The following is a 25826-nucleotide window of genomic DNA, read 5'->3' as shown; positions in this document are numbered from 1 at the left end:
ATTTGTTGTTTTCTGTTTCCCAGTCCAGTCCCTTCTGCAAGATTGCCCTTTCCTTCCCGTAGTTATCAAAGCTGGTTTATATTACTATGTTCAGGATGAATATTTCTTTTTTTTTTTTTTTTTAACTTAGGTTAAGTAGCTTTTGTGTATTTAGTCTATTGGGAAACTGTAAGATGAAGTGATAGAATTTCTCTGTTGCCCTTGCAACTCTGAAAAGTTAAGAAGTTGTAAGTTATTTTGTAGTGGTTCGTACTTACGACAGTTTTATAAAGTACCTTCCATCTCTGATTGAAAGCTTCTTAAGGTCACTGACTTCGTGATCAGACAAGGTCTGACCTTAGTCTCTGTGGCCCTTGTGGCTTGTGTCCTGTTCCTAGATGTTGCCCCAATTTTGTCACTCATGTTTGTGTACCTTGGACAGTAACTACATTGTCTTTGTCTCCTCCTTTGCTCAGGCTAGCAGCTGACAGGCCTTGTAGGTGGGGCAATCGCTTACCAGATAACTCGGGCTCTTAGGTCAGTCTTTAGTGCATTATAATTTATTTATACCATACATATGCATTAGTTAAACAGAAATTATATAGACATTAACCAGGAAGCTGTTACCGTCTGTCCTGAGAGATTGTGTATCACAAACATTAGGATAGGAAAAAACCCTATGTTTTTAATTGAGGAAACATGGCCTTATTTTCCTTACAGTTCTACTGGTGGAATTCTTCTGGCACAGTTGAAGTTGCTTCTTGTTTACACTGATGTAAATGAGAGGAGAACTGTGGGTTTTGTGCCTTATGCGGCTGCGTCTCTTTTGAGGCCTGTCCCTCTCAGCGCGATCCAGGCGCTCGGGATGGAGTTTCTAGATCTGACAGGTGTCTTTGAGGTAATTTCCACCTCCCCCTGCTCTCCTTAGGGAGAAGTTCCCTCTGCGTGTTATACTGCTGTTCAGAAATGCACTTCAGTTAAATCTTCCCCTCTAATAAAAATAATAAATGTATAATTTTTAATATGATCCATTTTTACTAAGGTCTTGTTCAGACATGGTCTTTTCAAAATAGTAAATTAAAAATAAAAACCAATGAATTATGATTCATCAAAATCGTTAATGATATGAACTGTTTTCTAAACTGTAACTATAAAGCAGCATTGTAATATAGCCACTTATGCACTTTATGTGTAGAAAAACGTTGTAACTGGGTTTCCATCTGGGTTTTTGTGCTCTTTCCTCCACTTTCCAAGGCAGGTAGTCCAAGCCTGTGCATTTAGCCTCAGAAAACACAAATTTGTTTTAAGCCTTATAATTTTTTAAGATTATTTTGAATGGATTTAATGTAATTCACATTCCAATTTCTTTATGCCAGTTTTCTTCAGTATGGAAACTGAAAGTGTTGAAATTGTGTGACTTCAGTAGCCAAAGGTTTCAGGGGAACCTTGAGATGTTTGTGAGCTTTTTGCTAAAAGCAAACACCTAGCTGGTAATGTAGTACTTAGGGTGAAACTGTACTCCTTAATGTGTCCTGAATTTCCGGAAGAAAAATGAAAATTATCGAGCTGGGCATAATCTTGTTACCTGCTCCTGGGATAGGGCTGGCAGTACTGACTTTACCCTGTGACATTTTGATCTGAGTCACCAGGTGTCCCGTCAGTGCAGTGTTAACTGCCGTGCCTGATCCTTCCTTATTGCTTTTGCCATTTTAAACTGAGAGGAGTAGTTTTTGACCTTATTGGGGTTTTGAATTGGGGTCGGGTTTATTTTGTTTGTTGTTTCTTTGTTGTTTTTTTTTAACCATGTGTGGAGTCCCAAAAATATTCCAGTGGAAGTGCAGCGCTCTATAGAAAATTTAAGCCTGCTAATAATAGACTTGCTTTTTTTTAGCTGCCTTTCGCAGACCTGTTAGAAATGTCCCATTGACCCTCAAGGGTTTTGTAAACCAGGGTTTGGAAACTGCCATGCTGATGGATATCTGGATCAGTCTGCAGGAGACTGCCAAAAATTCTCAGCATAGCTAGGCTGTTTTGTTCCACTCCTGCTGATCAGAAAGCTTTTTAGGCCTTGTAGGAGCCATTAGGAAAAAATATATGAATGCTGAATATTTCCTTACTATCCCTGCCAGAACTTGCTTTGGCATGTTTTGACAGCCTTATCGTTACATTTGGGCTGTATGAAAGTGTGGCGGGAGAAGCACAGGTGAATATCCCGTTAGTTAGAAAACACTTTCTTTCGTTTCTCATTGCAAAGGAGGATTAAGTAGTCAGTGTTTTAATCAATGCAGTTTTCTGTACAGAAAAATTAAATAAACTTCAAAATAACCTCTTGCAGTTTCTATCTGTCTATCTGGAGTTTGTTTTATTTAAAGGGACATCCTGTCCTGTGGATCTAGCTTGCGTCGTTTAGCTGTTGTGAATATAACGTGACTGGCTATGTGTGTTTGCTTCCTTTTGGTGACGATAAAAACTTAACTTGTTGTTTTTCAGCTCTCAAAATATTGTCAGTGAAGTTGGCGTGTGTCATAAAAGCTGTTCCAAAGTATCTCTTTAAAGTGTATGAAAACCCAAACTGAAAACTTCAAAAAATGCTCATGATCTGCCCTGATTTCCTGGTCGTCGTCATCGTCTTTTTTTTTTTTTTTTTTTTTTCACGTAATTGGCAGAACTTGAAATTCACTTAGTTCATGTGACAAAATGTAACTTATTCCCAAAGTGTAGTGTTAGTGTTAATGGACTTCAGGAAGTGGTTGCAATGTACTTAGTGGTACTGTAGTTTTAAAAGTTGTACCCATGTGCTTAGCTTTGCTAGCATGAGTAATTACATGGAAATCACCATGGTGGTGATGATGATGATGGCGACATTAAGCTTGGTTTAAGTTTTATGACATCAGAACCTCAGGTGGTTTTCAGGTGCACATTGGATGAAGACCCACATCATTCATCGGTTCATTCTTTACACGTTCTTTGGTGGTCACAGGTCATTAAAAAATAGATTTTTGGCATGGCTTATGGCAGGTCAAAAGACAGTTACTTAGTTTATATAGGGTGTAATAACATGTTTTAAGTGTTCATTGTAGCAGGAAGTGGATTTTAATTTGTTTTATTTACATTTCTTTGGTTATTCCTGTAATGCCAAATGCCTTCCAGATAAAAAAGAAGAGGTCTTTGTTCTAACATGTCATTAAGCTGAATTGACGTGTGTGTTGTCATTGTATAACACATTTACCTGGTGGCCTGTCTTGTAGCGTCACACCCTGACTAAGTCCTTAAGCCCTTTGAATTCATTGTTTATGTGTTGTTTGCTCTGGAGCAGAAGGGATGGACATATTCCATCTGTGTGTTATAAATTAAGTTCATATGATTGAAGGGCAGACCAGTTAGGGCAAGTTACTGCTCCCTCCCCCCTTAATTTTTTTTTTTTTTTTTTGGTATTGTTTATATGAAGATACCAGGTTGGACAACATAAACAAAACCAGATGTTTGTGTATGTTAAGAACAAGGAATTAAAAAATAAACAACCAGCTAACGAGGTCATGTAGAAGAGAAGCTGAGACTCTAAGCTCCTATAACTAGACTTATAATGTACACTAAACCACGTATGTATTTCTCAAATAATGAATGGTGTTTCTGTACTGATTACTGATATTTCATTTTGTCACCTGCTGATGCCTCTAAAGAAAGCATTAAATAGCAAAGTGCGTTGAGTAACAAATTTGTCCTTCAGCCAGAAGTCAGAATCGGAGGGCTGTGCTCTATCCTCTTAACCACTTCCTTACTGTACTGCAGAACCGAGTCCAGACTTTCAGACGGAGGTGCCTCAAGGCTCCTTCCAGTTTCTCCTTAGACAGTTATATATCAAAAGCTTTCCCCCCCTCCCCCCCCAATTTAGATCAGTAATATTTCTGAGAGAGAGGGAGAGCTGTAGAACTCTTGTTGGAGTGAAACCACTTCCTGCATTTGCAAGACAAATGAATTTTTATTTGACTGTTGAAGTGTGCTGTTCAGGACTAAACCCACAGTTTTAATCACTATGTATTTGTCTAGCTTTCAGCCGGTCTCTACTAATCTGACCTTAAGGTGACTTGTCAGACTAATTCCTCTGTTAAATAGGAGTTTGCTTTTCCTGTGACCGTTTCATTCCTTTGCTTTGGGAAACAAAACCGCAGGGAGGGGGGAAAAAAAAAAAAGACTCAGAGTCTAGGCAAACAATCCTGAAAGTCTTCGTTCAGGACTATCCCAGGTTGTTACTGCAACTAATGTGTCAAGTCTGAGATTTTTGTTTGAAAGTTGAACACCTAAATTACTGTTTTCTTTATTATTTTTTAATGCTGTTATTGTCAACTAAACATTGTTGTCAGGCATGAGTCTTTAATTACGTCAGCTTCATTTGGAGCTGGCAAACCAACATAACAATTTTAATAAGATTATTAAATGATGCAATGAAGTTTAACCTGTTTCCTTGGGGGAGGGGAAGGATTGGGTCCTTAAAATACTTAAGTCTGTGTAAATGTATGAATACATAAGCATCCTTACAGAAATTGTGGAAAAACTGGAGAAAATGTATGGATTTACTAGTAGGTATAGATATATTTGAATTTACACCACCAGATTTTTTGGGTAATCACTGTTTCTGAAAATTACAGAGCTTGTCTCCCTAAGTATCAGGAGTCATGAGGCTAAATTATAGCTGTGGTTAAAATACAAAGTAATTACAATGTGGTATGTGAATTCTGTGAATGAGGAGGAGAGGATTTTTTTTTCTTGCCAAAGTAAATGAGATCCCTATGTGTGCATTTTTGTCTTGATTTTTTTCTGTTGTGTGATACATATATAAATATAAGACTGATATGCTTTACCGTTAACCCGTGCGACTTTCTTCAGATTAATAAAGCATCTTAAACTCTCTCACTTGGCAGCACACTAAATGCTAAAAGCAGAAATAAAATAAAACACCTAATTCTCCTGGTTTCTTTATACCAGTTATGTTAGAAAACAAATATTGTAAATGGTTCATCCACTTCTGTGCACCTAGAAACTTTGCACTCCTGGCTTTTGCCTCTCACTGTGGCAATAGCAATTTCAGTCACCTCTCTTCCGTGTTGCTCACACTAACGTGCACAAGCTTATCACTTCTGTGCTTGGATTTAATTAATCATCCTACTCATTAATAACCTTAATCTTTGGCTGTGAGAGACTTAATTGTCCTCTTATGAATTTAGTCCTCTTGAAATAACTAGAAAGCAAACTGTCATCTCCTTCCCTGTCTAGGTTAGGGGCAATAGCATCTCAATTTAGGTCAGTGTTATGCAAAATAGAGCTTTCTCCTTGTACTTGACAGAACTTAGCCATAAAAATTTTGAGAGAAGTTTAAGGTCCCAGGTACTTTTGTGATCCTCTCGCTATGTTTTCTGTAAAATTTACCCATTTTGTGTAGGAAACAGTGGCACTTTTTAAACAATTAAACACAAAAATAGCTTCAGTATGAACATTTCTGGCAGAAAACATAATTAATGGTGAACATTATCTCCCTTTCTCTGATTTAAAATGGGAGAGTGTACTCTATTTTTTTGCAAAGAAATGAGAATAATCTTTACATGTTGAAACAGGAGGCTGAACCCTTCTGTTTAGGTGCATGCAATTCAATGTATTTGGTAGCAAAACTATTGTATCTGTTTTTGTAGAAGGTGGGTCTTTACATAGAGATTGTATTGGTTTTGAGTGTTTACAGCATTGTGCAAATACCCTATTAACAAGCATTTTTGGAAGAAGTTGCTTTCAAAGCGTAGCATTCAGGTGTGCTCTAACACTGAGTGGTTCACAGTGCAGACTGATCCCCTGCCAAAGTCTTATGAGCACCTTTTTTGTTTTCTCAAATGCCTACGTTTGTGGGAGTTCGTTGAAACTACAGTAAGGGCCGTGCATACCTGGAGGAGTACAGCTCCAAGGTGGACCTTATCCTCTGGGTCGACAAGGTGCCTGCAGAGACAGAGAGGACAGGGCAATGGCAGCAAATTTCATGTTAGTGCCCTTATTACAGTGGAGTTAGCTAGAAGTGCTAAAGGGGAGGTAGAACAAATGCCATTGATGAATGAGCAAAGGTGATGGGAGAAGCATGGTGAAGCAGAAGACTTACAAGGGACATAAGGCCAAAGAAGGAGGTGAGAATGGGAGTCAGCTGTTGTTTGGAAGGAGTGTTCTCCAGATAAAACTAGAAATTCCATCAAGATCTTTGCCTGGGTTGCTTCTTCAGCAGTTCCTGCCACTGTAACTTTGTAATGGTTTGTGTTTCCACTTTTACCCCAAAGCTGTGGGTCAGTGGATAAGGAGAAAGGAAACCTCTTCCACTTGCTAAGCTTCCCAGTATCTGTAGGAGAGACTCTTCCCTTCCCCAGGTCTGAGGCAGCAAAAAGAGACCCTGCCAGCTGTGCCTGGTCTTTCATTTTTTTCCTTACATGACAGTGTCCAGTTCTTGCTTCAGTTCCTGCTGTGGCAGCTCCTGTTAGCACCTACCTGATCACTTTCTCTTCATTAAAATGCTTGTTACCTTCTCTCTGGGGAGGGTGGAGGTGGCATGCCAGTGGATTTAATGTGTAATTAAGCAAGTCTTAAAAGCACTTAGAGAGTCTTCTGAGTAAGAAGTGTTCTGATAAGCGCAAGAGTCTGGTTTCCAAAGCCATTGTTTTGTGTTTGATTTATTTATCTTTTTCACCTTTTCAACTCACTTTGTTCAGTTTGGGATTTCCCATGTGATCCCCATGCCTTTATACGAACGGAGGTCTACCTGTCTTGCAAAGCAGTGAGGACTGTTTCTGACTCTCTTTCAGATGCAAGTATGGACATAATAGCCTATGATGATTACTCCAGTCCACCGCTTCAGAGATATTGAAAGGAAACCTGAATACCTCCAGCCAGAGAAGTGTGTTCCACCTCCTAGCCGCGCTTCCCTGGGAACAATGTGGTTTATTCGAGATGGCTGTGGTATTGCATGTGCTGTCGTTACCTGGATGCTGGTGTTCTATGCCGACTTTGTAGTCCTTCTTGTCATGCTAGTTCCGTCGAGAGATTATGTTTATAGTGTCATCAATGGCACACTGTTCAACACCTTGGCTTTCCTCGCTTTGGCTTCACATTTTCGTGCTATGCTGACAGATCCAGTAAGTATATCTCTCTCTGTATGTCTCGCAAAGAAACAGGCGGTGTTTTTCTTGTCTGCTAGATGTTGGGTAACTCAGTTACCAAGTGAGTGGCAGATTTAAATAACTTTTATGTGTCAGCCTGCTGAGTGAGGCTGCTGATGCAGTATGCTAATTTCTCATCCCACTCAAGTCAGATGCAAAGTCAAGGACCCAGCTTTAGATTCCCATTGTGTGAGCAGGCTCCTCTTTTTGCACTGTGAAGGAGAGTGTTTCTCTCTGACGCTGTTTTCTCCCTAGTGGCAGATCTTGTGTTTGTGGCTTGTCATGTCTTGAGAAACAGGAAAGCTGAAAAGCTGGTTTTGGTTGTCTGCCTTGGCAAGTATTGCTTCAGCAGAATGGAGCAAAATGTGTGTTGTTTAAAAAAACGTGTGTTACTGTCTCTCATACTGGTCATTTAGTTGAGTGTATTGGACCATGCTGAAATAAATATCTTGTGAGCATGCTAAGAGCTGACAGTTCTTAGGCAAGTGGGAAGCATCAGAGTTGTAAGACCCTCTTTTATATCTCCACAAGACATTGCTTTGTGAGAGATCTGGTCTGCTGCTTTCTTGTCTTTCAGCTACTGAGAAGATACAATTGAGTACCGTGATGCTTATTCTGAGTGGCCTGTAATGGTTTATTTTGCTTAATAACCTCTGGACAGTAGATTCAGTTCAAAAGCCCATCTGCAGTAGTCAGTGGAAGGAAAAACAAGCATAGACTCCTCTTGGCCCCTTCCTCCTGAGTGTTGTTGTTGCTGTTGGGAATGGCAGTGTGCTTCCGATACTCTAATTATTCTTTCCAAATGACATTTCCTGCCTGAAACCTTGTTGAGTGCTCTTAAAACTTCAGTGTAATCTTTCTTTCTTAGTTTCCAGCTCTCCCAGAAGCCACAGCACTGCAGAAATGGCTTGATCTGGGGTAATTTCACAGTTTATGGTGAAGACTTACTAATTGCACACTACTGCTGCTGGGCAGAACTGTAAGCAGTAACTGAGGCTCTGAAACTTCTGATCATTGGACTCAGGAATAGAAGGTTGCACCAATTTTTTATGTAGTTTGTATCCTAGAGGGCATGGTGGTTGTTCCTGTTAGTTATTGTGTGTTGTGTGGCTTTAATGCCTTGGGACCTTCAGGTCGCTGGAATTATTTTGCAGAGTTAGCAGGAACTCTTCTGAAACAAAAGCTGTATTCTGAAGCAGGCTGGGCAAGCAGTGTTGGAGAAGCAGCTATGATCTCTGTGCAGAGTAATTGGGAAGAGATATGTTAATTCCTAGTGTGTGGTGGGATTTCTGCTTGTGGATAGCGAGAGCCAGTGGGATTTTGTTGGGGTTTTTTTATGAGGAAATCTGCTAAACAAAGTGGAGGAGGGAAGATAAAGTGAGGGGATGCAGCAACATCTGGCAGACAGTGTGAGTAAGGGGTGAAGGAAGCTGCTGGGACATGGAGAACCCGGGGCATGTCTAGGATCGGAATGAAACAGAAAGCACTACTGAGGCAACAAATAGAATTCTTACTGTAAATAAATGAAAACCTGAATTCTTCAGAACTGATAGCGTGTGTCAAGCTTTTCAGGAACTGCTTCCTGGGAGTTCTTGCTAAAAACATTCCTAAGGTTTTGAGCTTTGCTGCATACTAGAGAGAGAGAACATGAGTTGTAGCATTTTGTGGAAATTGGTATTGGTAGTTTTTAAATTGGTCAAGGCCTGCTGGGAGGTTTTAGTGGAAAAACCCAAGACTGCTCAAAGAGAACCTTATAGTACTGGTTTAATGTGCAGTTCTCTCATTAATGTGTATTACTACTGTTTATTGCTGTTAGGAGGTTATATAGATGTGTTCAGAAATCTGTTAAAATACTACATCCCTGTTTTTATTTTGATATAAAAGCTTTACATCCACAGAGATGCATTTGTGTCAGCGTACCAGCACTGATTTCATACAACACATTTCATGACTTACTTGTTTGTGGGGGGGTTTGTGTTGGTTTTGGTTTTTTTTTTGTTTGGATTTTTTGAGCAAATTCATGCCCTAAAAAGGCTGGAAACTCTTGAACTTGGGCTTCTGCAGGAGCAGTGCGTTACCCATTTAAAGACACATATTTCAAAGTGGAAATTGTACAGCTAAGAACGTTTCACCTAGTCTTATTCAGGTGGGAGGATTCTTAGTGTTCACTGTTTAAATATTAAACCCTAATTTAAATAACAAATACACAGTGGAAGCATAGCTATAAATACATGAGGTGTTTACCAGCAACTCTTAGAGTACCCAGTGATACTTCACAAGTAGCTGCTTCTACTTGAATAAAACATCTGCGGTTTCCAGGTTATGATATGAAACACTGTCATAATAAATCTGTTGATAGATGTGAAGAGAGGGATGAGGATTCTTAAATATTTTAAGGTTACTTACTACAGGATCACCAAAGACTAATTGCTTAAGTGATTATTTACTTAAGTTTAAAAAACCCAAAACCCATCAAAATGATGTTTTAAGTATGTGGTTCTGTATATTAGGACCTCATTTTAATTTCTTTTCTGAATCTTCTTGCTCTTCTTGAAACTGTTGATCTTAGGGAAGTCTTTATTTCTTTCTCTTCCCTCCTCTCCCATAGTTATAAGTCATCCTATTGTTCTTAGCACTCGTAATGTCCACAGGTTAATCTTCTGGTTTGTTTGTTGTTTTTTTTTTTCTGCAGGGTGCTGTACCCAAAGGTAATGCCACAAAGGAGTTCATCGAGAGTTTGCAGCTAAAGCCAGGACAGGTGGTTTACAAGTGCCCGAAGTGTTGTAGCATCAAACCTGACAGAGCACATCACTGCAGGTAAAGTCTTTTCTGAGGACTGCTCTTTTATCAAGACCTCCAGAATTATCCAGTGTGCCTTGGTCTAAATTGCTATTGGAGTCTGAGACCGGAGTGGTTTAATTGAGATATTAGCATCCGGATTTTGTTGCCGATAGTGCCAGGCATGTTCAAGCTTCTCTGAAAAAGTTTCAGGCCTTTTCTGACAAGTTTTCTTCTGTAGCAGGCTAGGGCCACTTCTTACAAAGTGAGAAGCACTTAAAATGAATGCTGCCTTGACTCCATACCTGTAATTTGCATTCCATAAATTTTCATGTAAATGTGACTTGGAAAGAGGTGTTATATACCAGAATGCATAGAAATCCATAAAGTGTAATGTCTTTCAAAAGCTCAGTATCCTTTCTATTTTTCTTTTTATTCACAAACGCATTTGTCTAACTGTTGATTCTATTTAGAAGTGATATTTAAGTTAAAACTAAAATTCAGGTAACTGTATATGTTTTTTTAAGAGTTCCGACTTCCACATTTTCGTTGAGTACTGTGACTTTGGTTTGTGCTTTGTGATAGATCAGTATGCTTACTGATCTGTTGTGTCCGTTTTCTGGTGGGATAAACTTCCCTGAAGAGAGTGACTGGTAGTGAGCTTTTTAGTACTAAAGGCAGTGAGAAAAAAAAATAACTACTTGCTGAAATTCTTTTCTGTTTTTAAAGCAAGTGAACCAGCTTTTCAGTAAGTAGTTAATGAGTTTGCACTGATGTTCCTTTCTTACCTACCCAAAACCATACTGAGAGCGCTCCTATCAGGGTTCCTGCGCAATTTGTGCAGGGGTCTTGTGAGGAGGCGAATATGTGGTACTGAGCTGAACAAGCTTGTTCTGCTGTTTGCATTTTTCATTTTTATTTGCAGAGCTTTAGTTTGCAAGTGTTGGGGGTTTTTGTTGTTTTTTAATCAAAATCAGGAGTTGGTTTTCAGCAGGAGCAATGTGATCATGCCTATCACTTATTAATGCTACTGTAAAATCCCCTCTGACACCTCTTCAATTATGAATGAAACTTTGCATCTGAAATGCTGTCTTGCTGATGACTTGAAGCGTAGATAAATGGAAAAGACTTTTTGGTTAAACACAAAACCTCGTCTCTATGGTCCTTTTTTCTATGCTTTAAGATAACTATTTATACACTTAAGATTTGGGAAACTGGTCCACAGAGCACTGATGCTATTGAGAATCTTCAGTCAAACATTTTTTTATGGGGTAGGGGGATTTCTTGGACTTCCACGCATCAAGCTTGTGCATATGCATCAGCAGGAGATACTGCTAGCTGAGTGCCTGAGGGACCAGGGTGCTTTTTGATTCACACGCTATTTTGTGAGTCCCCCTTGCCCAGCAAACTACTCCTGCCAGCGTTTGGAAGCTGGATTGAGTGGGGGGCATAGTGTCTGTGTGGGGGCAATCCATGCTGTCTATAGTTTCATTCTTAGTTTCTGTGTTTCCTTTTCCATCGGCTAGTTTCATGTTCTATCTGTCATCCAACTGCTTTTGGTACATATACATGGAATAAAACCTCTCCCCTCAGCCTTAGCTATCTCCTTTCATAGAGGCTTGGCTGCTTCAGATTGTCCCTCTGGGGAACTGGGACCTAGGAGCAATTGAAGGGGTTGCTTGGGTACTTACCTGTTTCAGAGCCCAAGGGAAGTGTGTGCAGGTCTGCCTGCAGCAAGTTGGACTGCAGGGAGGCATTCTCCTGCTTTACACCACCTGCCCTGCCTTTCCCTCCGCCTTTTTTTTTTTTTTTTTTCTAAACCAGTAATTGAAACTTACCATATGAAGTATGATGTTATCTGGCAGATAAATTGTTTTTACTGTGCCAGCTGATTTTAGTCCCCGTGTAGCTCAAATAGTTTCAGGCTGGTTATTCTAGCAAAATGAGGCTTTTCTTACTTTCCAGTGCACCTGGGGCTGGCAGGTAATAGGGTACCTGAGCCTCCTGAAGGGAAGCGACTCCTCATCTGGCTCCATGTGGGGAGGCTGGGGCCTGCCTGACCAACCTTTCATTTAGGATCAGGGCTTTAGCAATTCATTTGTTTTTCAGGCATGGCATGTGTCCTTGGGGATTACCCCCTCCCACCACATGGAGGGAGTGCAAGGCTGTTCTGATGGAGAGGTTTTCTATTATTTATTCATATGTGCTCATAAGAACGTGTTTATGGTTTTGTTTGAGTTTCCCTTAAGCATTTGGGTGTTGAAGTTTATTGTTTATATTAAGGTCAAAATATATTTTGTTGTAAGAAGAAAAGTAAAAATAGCAGAGCCTTCAACCCTTTCTGTTTCAGTGCTGCCAGAATTGTTCTGGAATGGCTGTTTCCTTTCTGGGTCTATTGTTTGTTTGTTTTGGGGTTTTGTGTTTTTTCATATTTGATTTCTGTGCTTGTTTGTGCAATGTGGTATCAGGAGACTGCCTTTCGTCTCCTATCATGGGAAAGCAGCAGAGAAAAAGACTTCCTTTATTATGTGAGTTGAAGCAGTTACTGACTAAGCAAGAGAATGATGTTCAAACAAAGTAATAATCTGTTAATTATTTGTCTTCTAGCCACAATATGCATGCTGGCAAGAACTTGAATTTTTATTTTATTAATCTGTTTTTGTGAAGTGCTTTAACATCTAATTTTACCTTGAATGTATACTGTGGTACTGTCTTCCTGACTGACTGCCACAGCTGTTTTATGCTAGTGTGTGGCTTACCTCGATGTCAAGAATCTTTTCTAATACTTTACTTGATTTTCTTTCTTGCAAGTTCTGCCACCAGGTAGTGTTGGTAAATAAACTTTAGTCTGTTATTAGCAACTCTGAAGAATGTCTTTATTACTGCTTTTCATATCTTTCTGGGTTTTGTTTGGTTTTTATCTGTGGACATTTTCACAGACCAAATAGGTTGAAACTAAACTAAATCACAGATTTGTTCCATCTGCCTGAATGTATTGTTGAAACCATATTTTGGCAGAACCACTGCTGTAAATATTATGCTAAGGTGTCTTACTTGGCTTTAATTTTTTATAATGATGGTTTGGTATTATATGTTTCATTTTGAACAGATACAGTCAAGTGAGCAAACCACAAATATAAATATGGTGACCAGTAAATTTATTTAGATTCAAATTTCACCTCTGATTCTTTCCTTTAATTTCTGTGTCCCCCAAACCCCTGTGAAATCTCGTGTTCCTGGAGTGAAATGTGCTATAAATAAAGACCTGTATTCTTTCAGTGTTTGCAAGAGATGTATTCGGAAAATGGACCATCACTGCCCGTGGGTCAACAACTGTGTAGGAGAGAATAACCAGAAGTACTTTGTACTGTTTACAGTAAGTATTTTGCAAGTGATGTTCGAGGTTGTCCAGTGGGCAGCGCTGAAATGCTGTGTGTTGTCTCTGAAGCAGCTCTGAAGACTGGCTTTCTCCTCTTGCCTGTTTCAGAATTTCTTCACAGGGAACTGTTGCAGACTTCAGTTTCACTAGTTAGGAACACACACAACACAGCGATGGGAAAAAGGCATACAGGAAGTATTTGCCAGGGTTTTGTGAGGTTTGTGTTGACATTTGTTCAGCACCTATTTTGTAATGAGAGTAGTTTATTGTGGCATTGAGTTCTTCGAAGCGTTCGCCATCCTTTTACACTGTATTGTGGTTGGTAGGGTCCCAGGCTATATGCAGGCTTCCTAAATGTTGTAGTTGTGTGAGTGTCTGTGTGGGATCATATAATAAGAACTGTTGCCCCATCTTAAGCGAGGAGTGGGAAGTCTTCATCCCCTTTGGCAAGAATTATCTACCTTTTACTTGGAAGTGGTTTATTTTTGTACTTGAAAACCAGGGAGGTGTTTGACTTCTTGTACTATATCTGTGGCATCGTGAGTAAGAAAACAGGAGTGCTACACATTTCTGGAAGGGTTGAAATCTGTTTCATCAAAGTGAACTGCAAATATCCTGTGGGAGTAGTGTGAACATTACAAGGCTGAGTTTCAGTGATGCTCTGTTTTATTAATAAATCTTTTGAGACATCTGTAGGTTCGAGGAAGAATGTTCTCACATTACCAAGTAACAAGGGGGAGATTTTCAGTTAAATGGAAAAGCTTACTGTTCCATGGTGTGGTTTGTTAGGATGGGGGTTACAGAACAAAATGAATCCTATTTCTTTCACTTGAGCAAGGGTTTTTTTCACCATGAGGAATGAGCTAGCTGATCGCTGATAGGATCCTTTTGATCCTATCAAAAGGATTTGTGTTTCTGTTACAACTGACACCTACTTTCAAGCATATATTGAACACAATGTAGTTGAGAGAAACAAAATAACGGTTGCTGGTTTTGTTCTTGGTTATTCTTTTTGAGACCTGAGGAGGTGAAAAAAAGGCATCACACTCAACTTGCAAGGAAAACCAAAATACTCCTGTCATCTTTTACTGCTTCCATAGACGTTTCTTTTTACAAAGTCACTCTCACTTTTAATATCTGCCAACCTTTGTCAGGGTCTGTAGGTTCAGGAGAGTCATCTTTTTAGCCCTGTTTTGGTAAATTGTAGTGTATGTGTAGCATTGCATGTAGTTTAAAGCTTTTTGTTACAAAGCCAAGACCTAGTTTGAAACAAAAAGGATTAAGTAGAAAGTATTAAAGCTTGAGGGAAACTTTCCACTCCAGTATCTGCCTCGGGGAAAAATACCTATGAAAAAACCCATATCATTTTTCTGAAACTCATGTTGGAAAATAGATAAAGCGCATTTTGTGGTTAAAACAACATAGCTGTTGTTTCTCTGGGAAACTATAGTGCTCTCAAGAGCAAGGATGTAAGCTTTGACAACAGGATACGTTGATGTCCGAGTGTTGCTTTTCTCTGAAAGTTGCACTGTACTCAGTGGAGGTAAGGAAGGCTGCACTGGGGTGCAGGAGGCTGGGTTTTGAGTCCAGCTGGCTTTGAATTAAGCAGTCTCCCTCATATTCGCCAAGAGCTGTGAGTAAGGCCAGAATGAGTCTGTGCAGCTTTGGCATTTGCCAGCTTCAGGGTGCTTGTTTAGGGGGGATGGGAGGGCTTGGTGGGTTTTGGGGTGGTTTGTGGTTTAGGTTTTTTTTGCAGTCTTTAACATTTCGCTTTATTTAAAGTGTTTGGAAGATTTAGCATTTTGGTCTTTAAACTTACCTGGTACCTGTATTATATGCTTTATTTTTCAGATGTATATAGCACTGATTTCCCTGCATGCTCTAATTATGGTGGGATTTCACTTCTTGTATTGCTTTGAAGAAGACTGGACAAGTGAGTACTAACAAAGTACCTCGTTAAAATACCAGATTAGCCTATGAATAAGACTTTATAATATAGTTTCCTTGTAAGGCAACCCCTTTTATGCTAGTTTCAGAAGACTGCTCTGGGAGGGCTCTGCTATACCATCTCTATTTTTTTTTTTTTTTTTTTTTATGATCAATCCTGGAACTTCATAATTCTTTCTGACCTGCTGGGATCTCTGTCCTGAAAAGTCCTGTTTCAACTGAAGCCTGATACTGCCTAGGGAGAAGCTGAGATGTTAAGACAGCTAGATAGTATGTGTGCAGTAATCTACTGTTGACATGAACACAGCACTAATTTCCTGAATGCCAACAAGATAAGAAGAGTGTGTATGCTCCTTTTAAAAGGGTAATGTGAATCATTCTTGCGAGACTGCCAGGAAAACATGCTAACTCAGATCCAAAAATCCACCCTCACAAGAACAAACAATTCCTTTCCACAAAAAAAAACCCTAACCCAAACAAAGAAAAAAAACCCCAGCCCTTGCTGTGGAGCAGCCAGTGAGTAAATTTTCACAAAGCCAGCTGAGATGTGTTTTTAAAAACATATAGGAAATCCTCTGGATAATGCTGAGTCAAATAGCAAGCTGTCAAAGCATGTGTGTGCAGATGTGTGCTGCTTGTGGATTTTTTTTGTGAGAGCATTTAGCTTAATTTTTCTTGGAATTTCAGTTGTGTCATTCAGTATAATGACCGGGTTTAGTTTATAATACTGCAGAGGGTGGGTACGTTTACATATATGAACTGAGTTTTACAAGGTTGTTCTGCAGTTCAAAACTTTGTAAAACAGCTGCCAGTTGTCGTTGAGAACATCTGGATTTGACTACAGTGGCTAGGGCCGTAGGGGAAGGGTACATCAAAAAAATAGGGTTTCCTTTGCCCCCTTTCTCAGAGCCTGTGTTGGAGTGGGGGAACAACACTTTCCCACCTGTCCCAGGTTTAGATGGCAGAACAGAGCTGTTAGGAGAGATGGATCTGTTGTTCCAGCTACCTTGGATTTTTGCTGGTTGTGTTAGCCAGTGATACCCTTTCTTGGATTTCAGAAAAATTTGGAGATTTTCTGACATTTACAACACTCAACTCAACACTGTGATTTGTGCCCTATAACATTTTCTTTCCTCTTCCTTTCTTCTGCTCCTTTTCTATAGTTACCTTCTCAGATTTTTTTTTTTTTTTTGGCTCTTGCTTCAGTTTGTACTATAGAGTATGAGGAAAAATAAGAATTTGGATTAATCTGCCCTTTTTCAGGTTATGTCTTAGAGCAGTTATGAAAAGAAGCATACTCTGGTTTTATGTTGGTGCTACAGAAATAATTATCCTTACGTCCTGACCATCAACTTGAGATTTCTAATGGGCTTTATCACTGTGGAAAATCCATTAAGATTAAGGTTTAAGAGAGAAGCTACGGGTGAAATAGAGTAGTGGAGTCCTACATAGTGCTGGGGAAATACCTAAGTGGAAAAGAAAGTTGCGTTCTTGAAGTGTTGCAGGGTTTTTTTTTGTTTGTTTTGCCTTTTTTTAAAAGTTGGAGGAGCGATCATTTCATTGTTGAATATTCTCAAGAATGTCAGAGCTTCCCTGTGCATCTTTTTGAGCATGGTGATCACATAATTTGTTTTGACAGTTTGAGTATGGAAAACTCTTGGCTTAGCAGGTGTTTTGCTGCTGCATTACTTGGTCACTCCCCTTCCAACTCAGTTGTTTTGTCTTCACAGAATGCAGTTCCTTCTCTCCGCCAACTACAGTGATTCTTCTCATCCTTTTGTGTTTCGAGGCTCTCCTATTTCTCATCTTCACCTCAGTTATGTTTGGGACCCAGGTGCACTCTATCTGCACTGACGAAACGGTGGGTGTCTCACACACTCTCTCCTTTACCCTGTCTCTTGCCATTTGTAGAAGCAATGAAGGACTACAGGGTTTTACCTCGTTGCATGGGGAGTTCATGTATGTGTGTACCCTTTGAGAAAAGATCCAATGTAATAAACGCAGCACTGGATTGTACTCTCTGAAGGTTACTGAGAGAGGTAGTGTACACCTATGTATCGGCAGGGATGCTGTGTTGACAGTACCTCTGATAAGGTAGGCATTGGTACTGGGATTACTCTGTGGAGAGTATTTGTCCCTGCAGATTTGAGGACCTTTTTCCTTTAATTAAATGCTTTTACATTGGTATTGTCTGAAATTCAGCAATGTCTCCCCCAGTGTCATTATTTAGAGCTTTATGTGCTGGAGAGCCAAGATGAGTAGGTGGGGGAGGGACACACAGACACACATGCGGACACTTCTTTTAGTCTAGAAGATTTCCAGTTTTACCTGCTTGTTAAACAGTTCAAAAACTCTTTCCAGAGGGAAAAAGAAAAGAGATTAGAGTAGGCTCATGGAAACCTGCTGGGTACAGTCTGCCGCAAAGGCACCATGTCATCCCCAACTCAAAGATGGCATAGTAGAGTGTAGCAGCCTATCATATATCCCTGCATTTGCCTGCTTCTGTAAAGATGGAGCTAGTGACTCCTGGGGATATTCCCACACTCCTGAATACTGCTGGCCTTCACCAAGCATGCTCAGATATCTGAATTAACTGGAATGGTTAAAGAGAAGTGAGTCTTAAAAAAGTGATAGCTCTTATTTCCTCCCCTGCCTGCTTTAGTGTTCTTTCACCTTCACTTCTTTGCCCATGGCCAGTTGAAGCTGGAATAAGTATTTTTGCTGCCATTGGAGAGCTATGACTGGCATTATAGACTCTAAGAGCCCATTCATGGCTCCTGAGTCTTTTTGCAGAATTTTTTTTAATGCTTGGCTTCTGCAAGGGGCTGATGTTCATACTGTGGCTCTTCTGTGTTCAGAGGAAGACTTAAGCTGTTCTTTCTGCTGGGGAGAACCCCAGGAAGAAGTACAGCATTGTCGAGAACAACAAGATCCTGCCAATCAAGCTTGAGCTTATCAATAAGCGTGTAAATTAACTATGCTGCCTGTGAAATCATCATTTAAATTAATCTTTGAAACCTGTCAATTTTTGGAAGCCGCTTCCTACAGCTGGGCACCCAAATAAGTCCCCTGATTTTTCCCTTCCCCTCAAATTCTGGGAATTCATAGATGTTAAAGGAACAGTGCCACAACAGAAAATAAAAAATGAAATATGGACTCCCCCTGTTGGGTTGTGGGTATTCAATTTTGTTTTCTTTTTTAGTACATACCAATAAGGATTTTGCTCTGCGGAAGGTATAGTCATTGATTTGCTAGCATTGATCTAGCTGTGTCTGTTTTGACAAGAATCTGTTTTTAGCAGAGGAATATTTCCAGGTGAAATACTTCCTGGTGTGGTCTCTTGCAGTGCTACTGCACATTTTAGAGGCAGGGCTGTGTCTTGCCCTTTCTCATCTTCCTCTTCCAGTCACTGAAGACCTTGTTGCCCATCCCGTGAATGCTGTCCCACTGGGATGGTTCCTTTCTGCCTGAAGGGACCCAGAACCCTAGTATTTGCTGTTGTCTCTAGAGTGACATTTACCAGGAGTCAGCGTGAGTCTTGGAGTTGACCCATGTTGTGTTCTCCAGAGCTCCAAGAATCAGTAATTTGAGGCACACAGATGTATTACAGTGCATTAATCTGTAGCATGGGAGAGACATGTAGGTCAGGAGAGGCTTACCTTGCAAAAGATCTGAAGTTAAAAGAACAGAATGATCTGCCTGCTGCTGCTACCCGTGGAAGAGTAATGTTCTCCAGTGACTGCGCTTGTTCATTTTGCTTCTGTGGCAGCCAGGCATAGCTTTCCTGAAAGACCAAATTCACTTTGTGGGTTTTAGACACAATACAGATAATCTTTTTTTATTAATTTTTTTTTAATGGTTGACTAGTGAATGTTTCAGCTGATTGCTTGGTGGCTTAGTCTTATTCCGCCTCTAACCATTACTAAACAATGCCAATGATTTCTCTCGAATTGGTATCTTATTTAACCCTTTCTCCTGCTGTCAGCCTGTGCATGTTTTAGCAGTGATTCTAATGAAATGTGAAGAGGCACCAGCTAGACTCGGCTACTCTGAGCCATGGGCACTTCCTGAACTTGCTTGGTGAACCTGGGAGCATTATAGAGATTATCTTTGGGTTTGTGGGTTGGTTTTTTTTTTTTTTTTTTTTTTTGTCTGCAAGCTTATAATGGTTTCCTCAAAACTTTTCCATCTGGTTAGCACATAATGCTTTCAGCCATTAAAGTATATACTTTTTGTTTGGTTCTAGCTGGTGGGGTTTTTTTTAATTGACATCAGAGGCAATTGGATGGCAGGTCTTAAAAGGCTTATGAAATACCTAGGCCTGAACAAAACAGAAGTAGTTCTATTTCCAAGGAATACTTTCTCTCTTTAATATTTTTTAATACAAAACAATAAGAGGAAAAGGAAAGGCAGTATAGATGCACTTTTATTTTCTTACTCCATCATTTGGATAAGGGGTAACTGAGAGTAGACCTTTCCCCAAATCCAGAACTACAAATCTGTTTGACTGAAAATGTGATATTTCTGTTTTCAGGGAATAGAACAGTTGAAAAAGGAAGAGAGAAGATGGGCTAAAAAAACAAAATGGATGAACATGAAAGCAGTATTTGGCCATCCGTTCTCTATAGCATGGCTTAGCCCATTCGCAACACCAGACCAAGGAAAAGCAGACCCGTACCAGTATGTGGTCTGAGGAATTCTTGACCAGCATTTCCACTAAAATAAAAACATATTACAGCACTACTGTTACAAATTTTCCATGAATGTTTAAAACAAAAAGCAAAACGAACTTTTTTTTATGTCTATTAAATGGCTGATAATTGCAGAGAAAAAAAAGCCCTCTATTCCACAATTTTAGATCATTCTATATCTCTGGCTGAAACTGCTGCTGCTGCTTTTTTTTTTTTTTCCTTTCTTTCTTTTTGATTTTTCTTTTTTATCATGTTAACTTTACTGGCCTTTGTTTCTCTCTGCTTTCTGTATGGCGTAACTAATGTGAAGGGGATCCTCTTTCTCTGTTGTGACCCACCTCTTCTGAGTAGACTTTCATGCTGTCTCCTGACTGTGATGAGCTCTGTGGAAGACATATGAGTGCCAACAGCCCTACACAGACACCTTTGGACTTCTCAAAGGAGCACATTGCTCTTTCATAAGTGGACTTGAACGAGGAAGCAGACACTTCACTTACCAAAAGGGGCAAGACAAGAACACAGCACAGCAAAAGAGCCAGTTGACCTGGTGATCGCATACAGTTAAAGTACTTAAAACAAACGTTGCCAACACCAATTCCCACCCCACCCTCCTTTTTCCTTCCAGCCATAGAGCTGATTCCATCTTTCTGGCATTATTTTGTCTGTTCCCTCCCTTGTGTGCAGGAAGCTGTTGCCCTGTTAGGATAACTGTGGCAGATTTAGAGGACTCTTTGGATTATTAAATGCCTTACACTTGCAGGAAAGAAATAAATCTAATTTTCAAGTGTTTAGAATAGCAAAATCATCTTGTTTGTGTGTGTTTGTCTTGGTAAATGAGTTGTTAGAGCAATGCCTGCTAAACAGTGTTAACGTGAAAAACTGACATGAATGCCCAGATTACTATAAAGACTAATACTGACAGGATGTGTAGGTGTTGTACCAGGGTGATTGATTCTATATTCTTAGCATTGCCCTGGTTTAGCGTTTGTAAATCTTTTCTGACTTATGCGTACGTGTGTATGTGTGTAAACACACACACATGTATGTGTAAGTGTTTTAAATTGCAAAATATTTATGGTAAGGAGCATGCATACTGTTACGAACTGTGTGGTGTTGAAAGTGGGAGGGACAGAAGGCATTCCAAAAACGGGTAGAGCTAAACCATTCATAACTACAACTGACATCTTGTGTTCGGGCAGGAATTTTATTATATTTTTGAATCATGACTCCCATGGGCTCATTAAATAAATGGCAAACAAAGGAAAAATATAAATCAGCTGTGTCCATGACTTCCAAGGAATCTTTTCTTTCCTTGGTTTGAAATAAAAAATGGTATTTTTTTTTTTGAAAATGACCTGTTTAGACTGCTTGAAAGCCATGGGGGAAAGGGAGGGAAATCAGGGAACGAGAAATTTAATGGATGTGTCATTTTGGAAGTAATGTGAATGCTGCATCTTTTCAATCTGTCAATGCTTCCATATGGAAAACAAATGCAATAAAACTTTTCCAAAAACTTGTTTGCTGTTCTTTCTTTCTTCACTTCAAATGTTGGGGAAAAAAAAAATCTGTAATGGTTTTCTGAACTTTCACTTCTGTACGCAAGCAGGCAGAAGCATATAAAGATTAATTAACCAAGTGTTCCACGGTTAAGTTTAAAAATGAGTTAATCAGAAGAGGCTGTTAGTAACTGCTTTGCCGTGTAAGTGAGTCATTTCTGCAATCCTGCTTGCTCAGGGTTGGGTCATCAGGAGTACGGTGTGATCCCTGCTGCAGGACTGCACGGAGGGAGCCCCAGGCTGCACTTCTGCCTCGGTGGGAAGATTCTGTGAAGGAAACATGGCCTTTGCATACACATTTCCTTAATGAAGAAAAGTTCAGGAAAAGATTAGGTTTTGTTTTTATAGTGCTGATACTGCTGATAGTGGAAACCTATTGTAAATAAGTATGTAACTCTGATTTTAGCAAGAGATGGTGTTTCTCGGAGAACGATCCCAGCTTAAAAGTTAAGGGCTGGATCTTCGGCCAGGATCAGTTCAGCTGGTGAGACATGTGCAGGTGGTAACTTGAATTGGTAGAGAGTCCAGCCCTAAAGCTGTCTTGACGCAAAGTCAGATGTATTGAGGGGAGAGGCTTTAGTCACGCGCGCAATTAACAAATGAATGCATCTCTCTTTGCAGTTCATTGCTTTAAAAATTGTTTTGTTTAGAAATTCTACTGATGTACATTCCAGTTTTGGTTTATTTTAATTACCTTTATTCACTATGCGTTTTGGAGCAAGATTGGTTACGTTGTTCTGGCCTTTTGACCATTGTGAAAGAATGTGTAATTACTCTTTGTTTCAAACAAATGCAAATTGTTAAGCAGCATTATGTAGTGTTGATATCTTTAGTCAAACTGTTTTTGTTTTAAGTGAGGCATCATCACAGCTTGCAGAAATGTCCGTCAGTACCTGTCATGGTGTGCCTCAGTAATAGGAGGTCCTCAGTTTGACCTGCATTGTGTGGCTTGTTGGTGCAGTTGGATGCAATTTGAATGATACTAAACATGAGTCAGTATTAACATAGAAAGGCAGATTTACCAATTTGCTTATGGAAAATATTTTCTCGGGCAGGACTACCTGATTTCAGGTGCTAGTTCTGTTTTGGCGTGGCCAAGAGAAATTGAAGGAGAAACTCGATCAGAGGCGGGGTGCTTCTTTTTGGATCATGACTCCCATGGGCTCATTAAATAAATGGCAAACAAAGGAAAAATATAAATCAGCATTCTGTATTTCTCTATGCATGCCTTCTCTTTTCAGTATTTGTTCAAAATTATGTATTTTGGAATAGTGGCGGATTATTTTTTTTAATTTATTTAAAGCTAAATAGGTGCATGATAGGAGGGAGAAACAGGTGTTGGTTACATTTGAAACAAAATTTTCACTTTCTAAAATAATGGTGAGAGTTTTTGGGTAAATAAATGTGAAAAAAAAAAAAGTTTAATGGAACAGTAATGAAATGTCTTCAAAAGTTGTGCATTCCTTCCATCCCCCTTAAATTTTTTTTAAGGAAAAACCTCACACCAAACTGACTGGGGGGCAGGCAGCCAAAATTAGACCAAGATACAATTTTTAAACTTCTGCTCATTTTCAATACATGTCCTGAAGGGATTAGCGAGGTCAGGCTGGGAAAGAGAAAGTATGCCCCTGCCTGCTCTGATAAGCTGTTCCCTAATCTGGCGCTAGTACAAGCTCAGCCTGGACTTGCTTATCGCCTCGGTTAGCAGATACTGTTCAGAGCAGGTGAAGGTTGGTTTTGGGGGAAGGGAAGAGAGGGGTTGCTACCCAGAAGACTATCCTGGTCTAGATGGCAGAATCAATCGAAACAGATTACACATGTGACTGAGGGCAGGGTTAAAGCTTGTGCTGCCGGGGAAGGGTTTAAATGCTCGGTGTCTCTTCCTCCTTCTGCCTCGTGCTACTTGTTTTCCCTCTCTCTGGATACTCGCGCAATAAATGCTGCAGTCACAGTGCTGGTTTGTTACTAACACATTAGAAACCTCTGCAGTTTGCTAAGGAACAGCCAACAACCAAAGGTGGTCTTCTGCTTTAAGCTGCAAAAGCATCTGCCTCCTGGTTGCACAGCTGCAGGGCACTGGAACCAGAGTGTTCTGGAGGAAAAGTGCATGGTACTGCTCAAATGCTTTGACAAGGCTCTGCTCTGCTGTGTATGAGCACTGCTTCTCTCCCAGTTGCCCAGCAGGGAGGTAAGGACAGGCATTGGCCACAGCAGCACAGAATGTCACATCCCAAGGGCCAGAGGCTGCCAGAGATTTTCCCTGGAACAGCTGAAACTTCACATTTGCAAGCTTGGGAGCAGAGCAATGGGACGTGTGCCTGTGCTTAGCACTGCAAGATGCACGTTTGTCCTTCAGGCCTTGAATTTTCCTAAAATTGCAACCCTAAAGCTTGAGTTTTGGTATTGTGTCATTTCTTTCTGCAGATTCACTGCTGGATTTGTCTTAAGTTGGCATGAGAAACAGTGTGAATGAAGCTCACAAAAGCTTTGCATGTAATTCTTCGGTTTGTGGTGTGTTTTCTCTCGGGCCTGCTCGTGCTGACTCAATGTTATTGCAAAACCAAGCTGCTGCTGTATTAAAATGTTGTGTTAGTTATAAGGCTTGCTGTGAGGGCAGCTGTGGTCCTGCTGAGCTGTTGTGTGTGTTCATTTCCCGCCCTGCAAAGCTTTGAAATGTTTTGTGGGTGGTTAGGGAAAATCTGCAGAATTAGAACGTGAATTTTTCATCTAGCTCTTCTAAAACTGCTCTTTTAAATGGCTTTGACTGAATTTGCTCATTTTTCCTTTCCTTGAGTGTCTCAAAACTTGGATCCAGTATTCTTGCTTCTCTAAGAACAGAGTTTCTGTGTGGTCACTTTATATCATCATGAGTATGTCATACGCAGCTGTAGATCTGACCCCTCTCTTACATGATACAGAAGATGGGCATAAAAAATGGTGCCCTATTTCACATAGTGGTAGCCCTAAAAATAAAATAATTTCTTACTTCCTTATTTCTACATGGAGCAGACTAACAAAAAAACCCGTTGCTCCCCAAATTTGATGGATCTGTTATTTAAATACAATCAAAATATTTGTTTTACTAAGAGTGATGTTCTTAGAGGGAGAAGTAATCAGAATATTGACTGACTGAGGCTCTGGTCCCATTTTGAAGCCTCCACTTCCACCTGTACAGACTTCCTCACCTCCCAGCGGGTGTCAGGCATGCATTGCAATTTGTCTTTGACAATTTGTTAAATGGAAATCATGTTCTTAAGTATTTGATCTTAATTGACACAGAGTAAACTTGTTCTTATGTCAGCTTCTAGTGACAAACCTAGATGTGGTAAATTCCTGATCACTGGAAAAAGTTGCAGTGTTTTGCCTGTATCTGAACTATTGTAAAAATGCCAAAATAAGGTGAAATTTTAAATTCTGATTTTGTTACTCCTTGGAGGGATTCAAAAGGCAATAGGAGAAGAGGTCCGTGTTTCCAGAAAGGATGGCTTTTAAGAAGCCATCTCTCTACCATAAAAATCAATAGCAACTGATACCAAAATAAGTCACTGAGATGCAGATTGTTCATGAATTTGGTCTTGGTTTAGGGTTTTGTTGTTAAATTTGGGGATGAAACTTGGTAACGCAGGACATTGGTCTTTGTTGTTAACAAAAACTTGAATAATATCCTGGGTATAGATAGGCAGTTCTGCACGTCCTACAGTGGTTGGTGCCCAAATAGCCGCTGTAAATGTGAGACAACCCAAAACTCTTCTCTTCTTGCAGGGTATTGAGCGTCTTAAAAATCAGAAGCCCACCTGGGAGAAGATCAGTGGCTGGGAAGGAATGAAGCTGGCTTTTGGTGGTGCCTTCTCCTTGGGTTGGTTCAACCCGTTTTCGAACCTGAACTGCAAGAGCCCAGTGCCAGCCGAAATGGTGGCAGCAGCTCCTGCGTCTGCAATAATGACCCAAGAAGAAATTGAGCAGTTTCTTGCTCGAGACGTTGCCGTCCAAGTGTTACATGAATAAGCAAAGCATCCTCCACGATGTCAGGAGCAGCTTTCTACTGCTGGAGATTTAAGGGTTTGTTTTTTAACATACTTTTGGTGCATTAAAAAATTCAGGAGTGTGTGTCTGGAAGCCAGATATAGCACTAGCACAAGCAATGCAAATCTCCAGAGAAAGCTTTAGAAGTGATGAGATTCATAAGCTCCTTTTCAGACCTGCATCAACTGCTTTATTGAGCTTTTCTTACTTGGCCTTTAAGGAAAGTTTATAATTGTCAGATAGATTGGTCCCAGCTCCCAGAAACATGCAGTCCTAAGGAGTGTGTTTAGTC

The 25826-nt window shown here is 40.0% G+C and overlaps 1 protein-coding gene across 3 annotated transcripts; it reads left to right on the top strand.

Moving 5' to 3' along the window:
• Positions 1-6827: 6827 nt before the first annotated feature.
• On the top strand, positions 6828-25568 carry ZDHHC3 (zDHHC palmitoyltransferase 3). 3 transcript variants are annotated; one of them, XM_009947950.2, is made up of 6 exons: positions 6828-7136; positions 9853-9977; positions 13218-13314; positions 15169-15250; positions 16995-17125; positions 25274-25568. In XM_009947950.2, exons 1-6 carry the CDS (start codon positions 6831-6833, stop codon positions 25514-25516), a joined length of 984 nt encoding a protein of 327 aa, XP_009946252.1. In that variant the 5' UTR covers positions 6828-6830; the 3' UTR covers positions 25517-25568. The 3 variants fall into 3 exon arrangements, with proteins under 3 accessions (XP_009946252.1, XP_086323766.1, XP_009946253.1); XM_086467640.1 differs by lacking the exon at positions 25274-25568 and adding an exon at positions 20307-21437; XM_009947951.2 differs by lacking the exon at positions 25274-25568 and adding an exon at positions 19799-20348.
• The last annotated feature ends 258 nt before the right edge of the window (positions 25569-25826 follow it).

Source organism: Leptosomus discolor, chromosome 7 (genome assembly GCF_034619465.1).
Source record: "Leptosomus discolor isolate bLepDis1 chromosome 7, bLepDis1.hap2, whole genome shotgun sequence".
NCBI classification, from domain to species: domain Eukaryota; kingdom Metazoa; phylum Chordata; class Aves; order Leptosomiformes; family Leptosomidae; genus Leptosomus; species Leptosomus discolor.
This window is presented reverse-complemented; position numbering and strand designations above follow the sequence as displayed.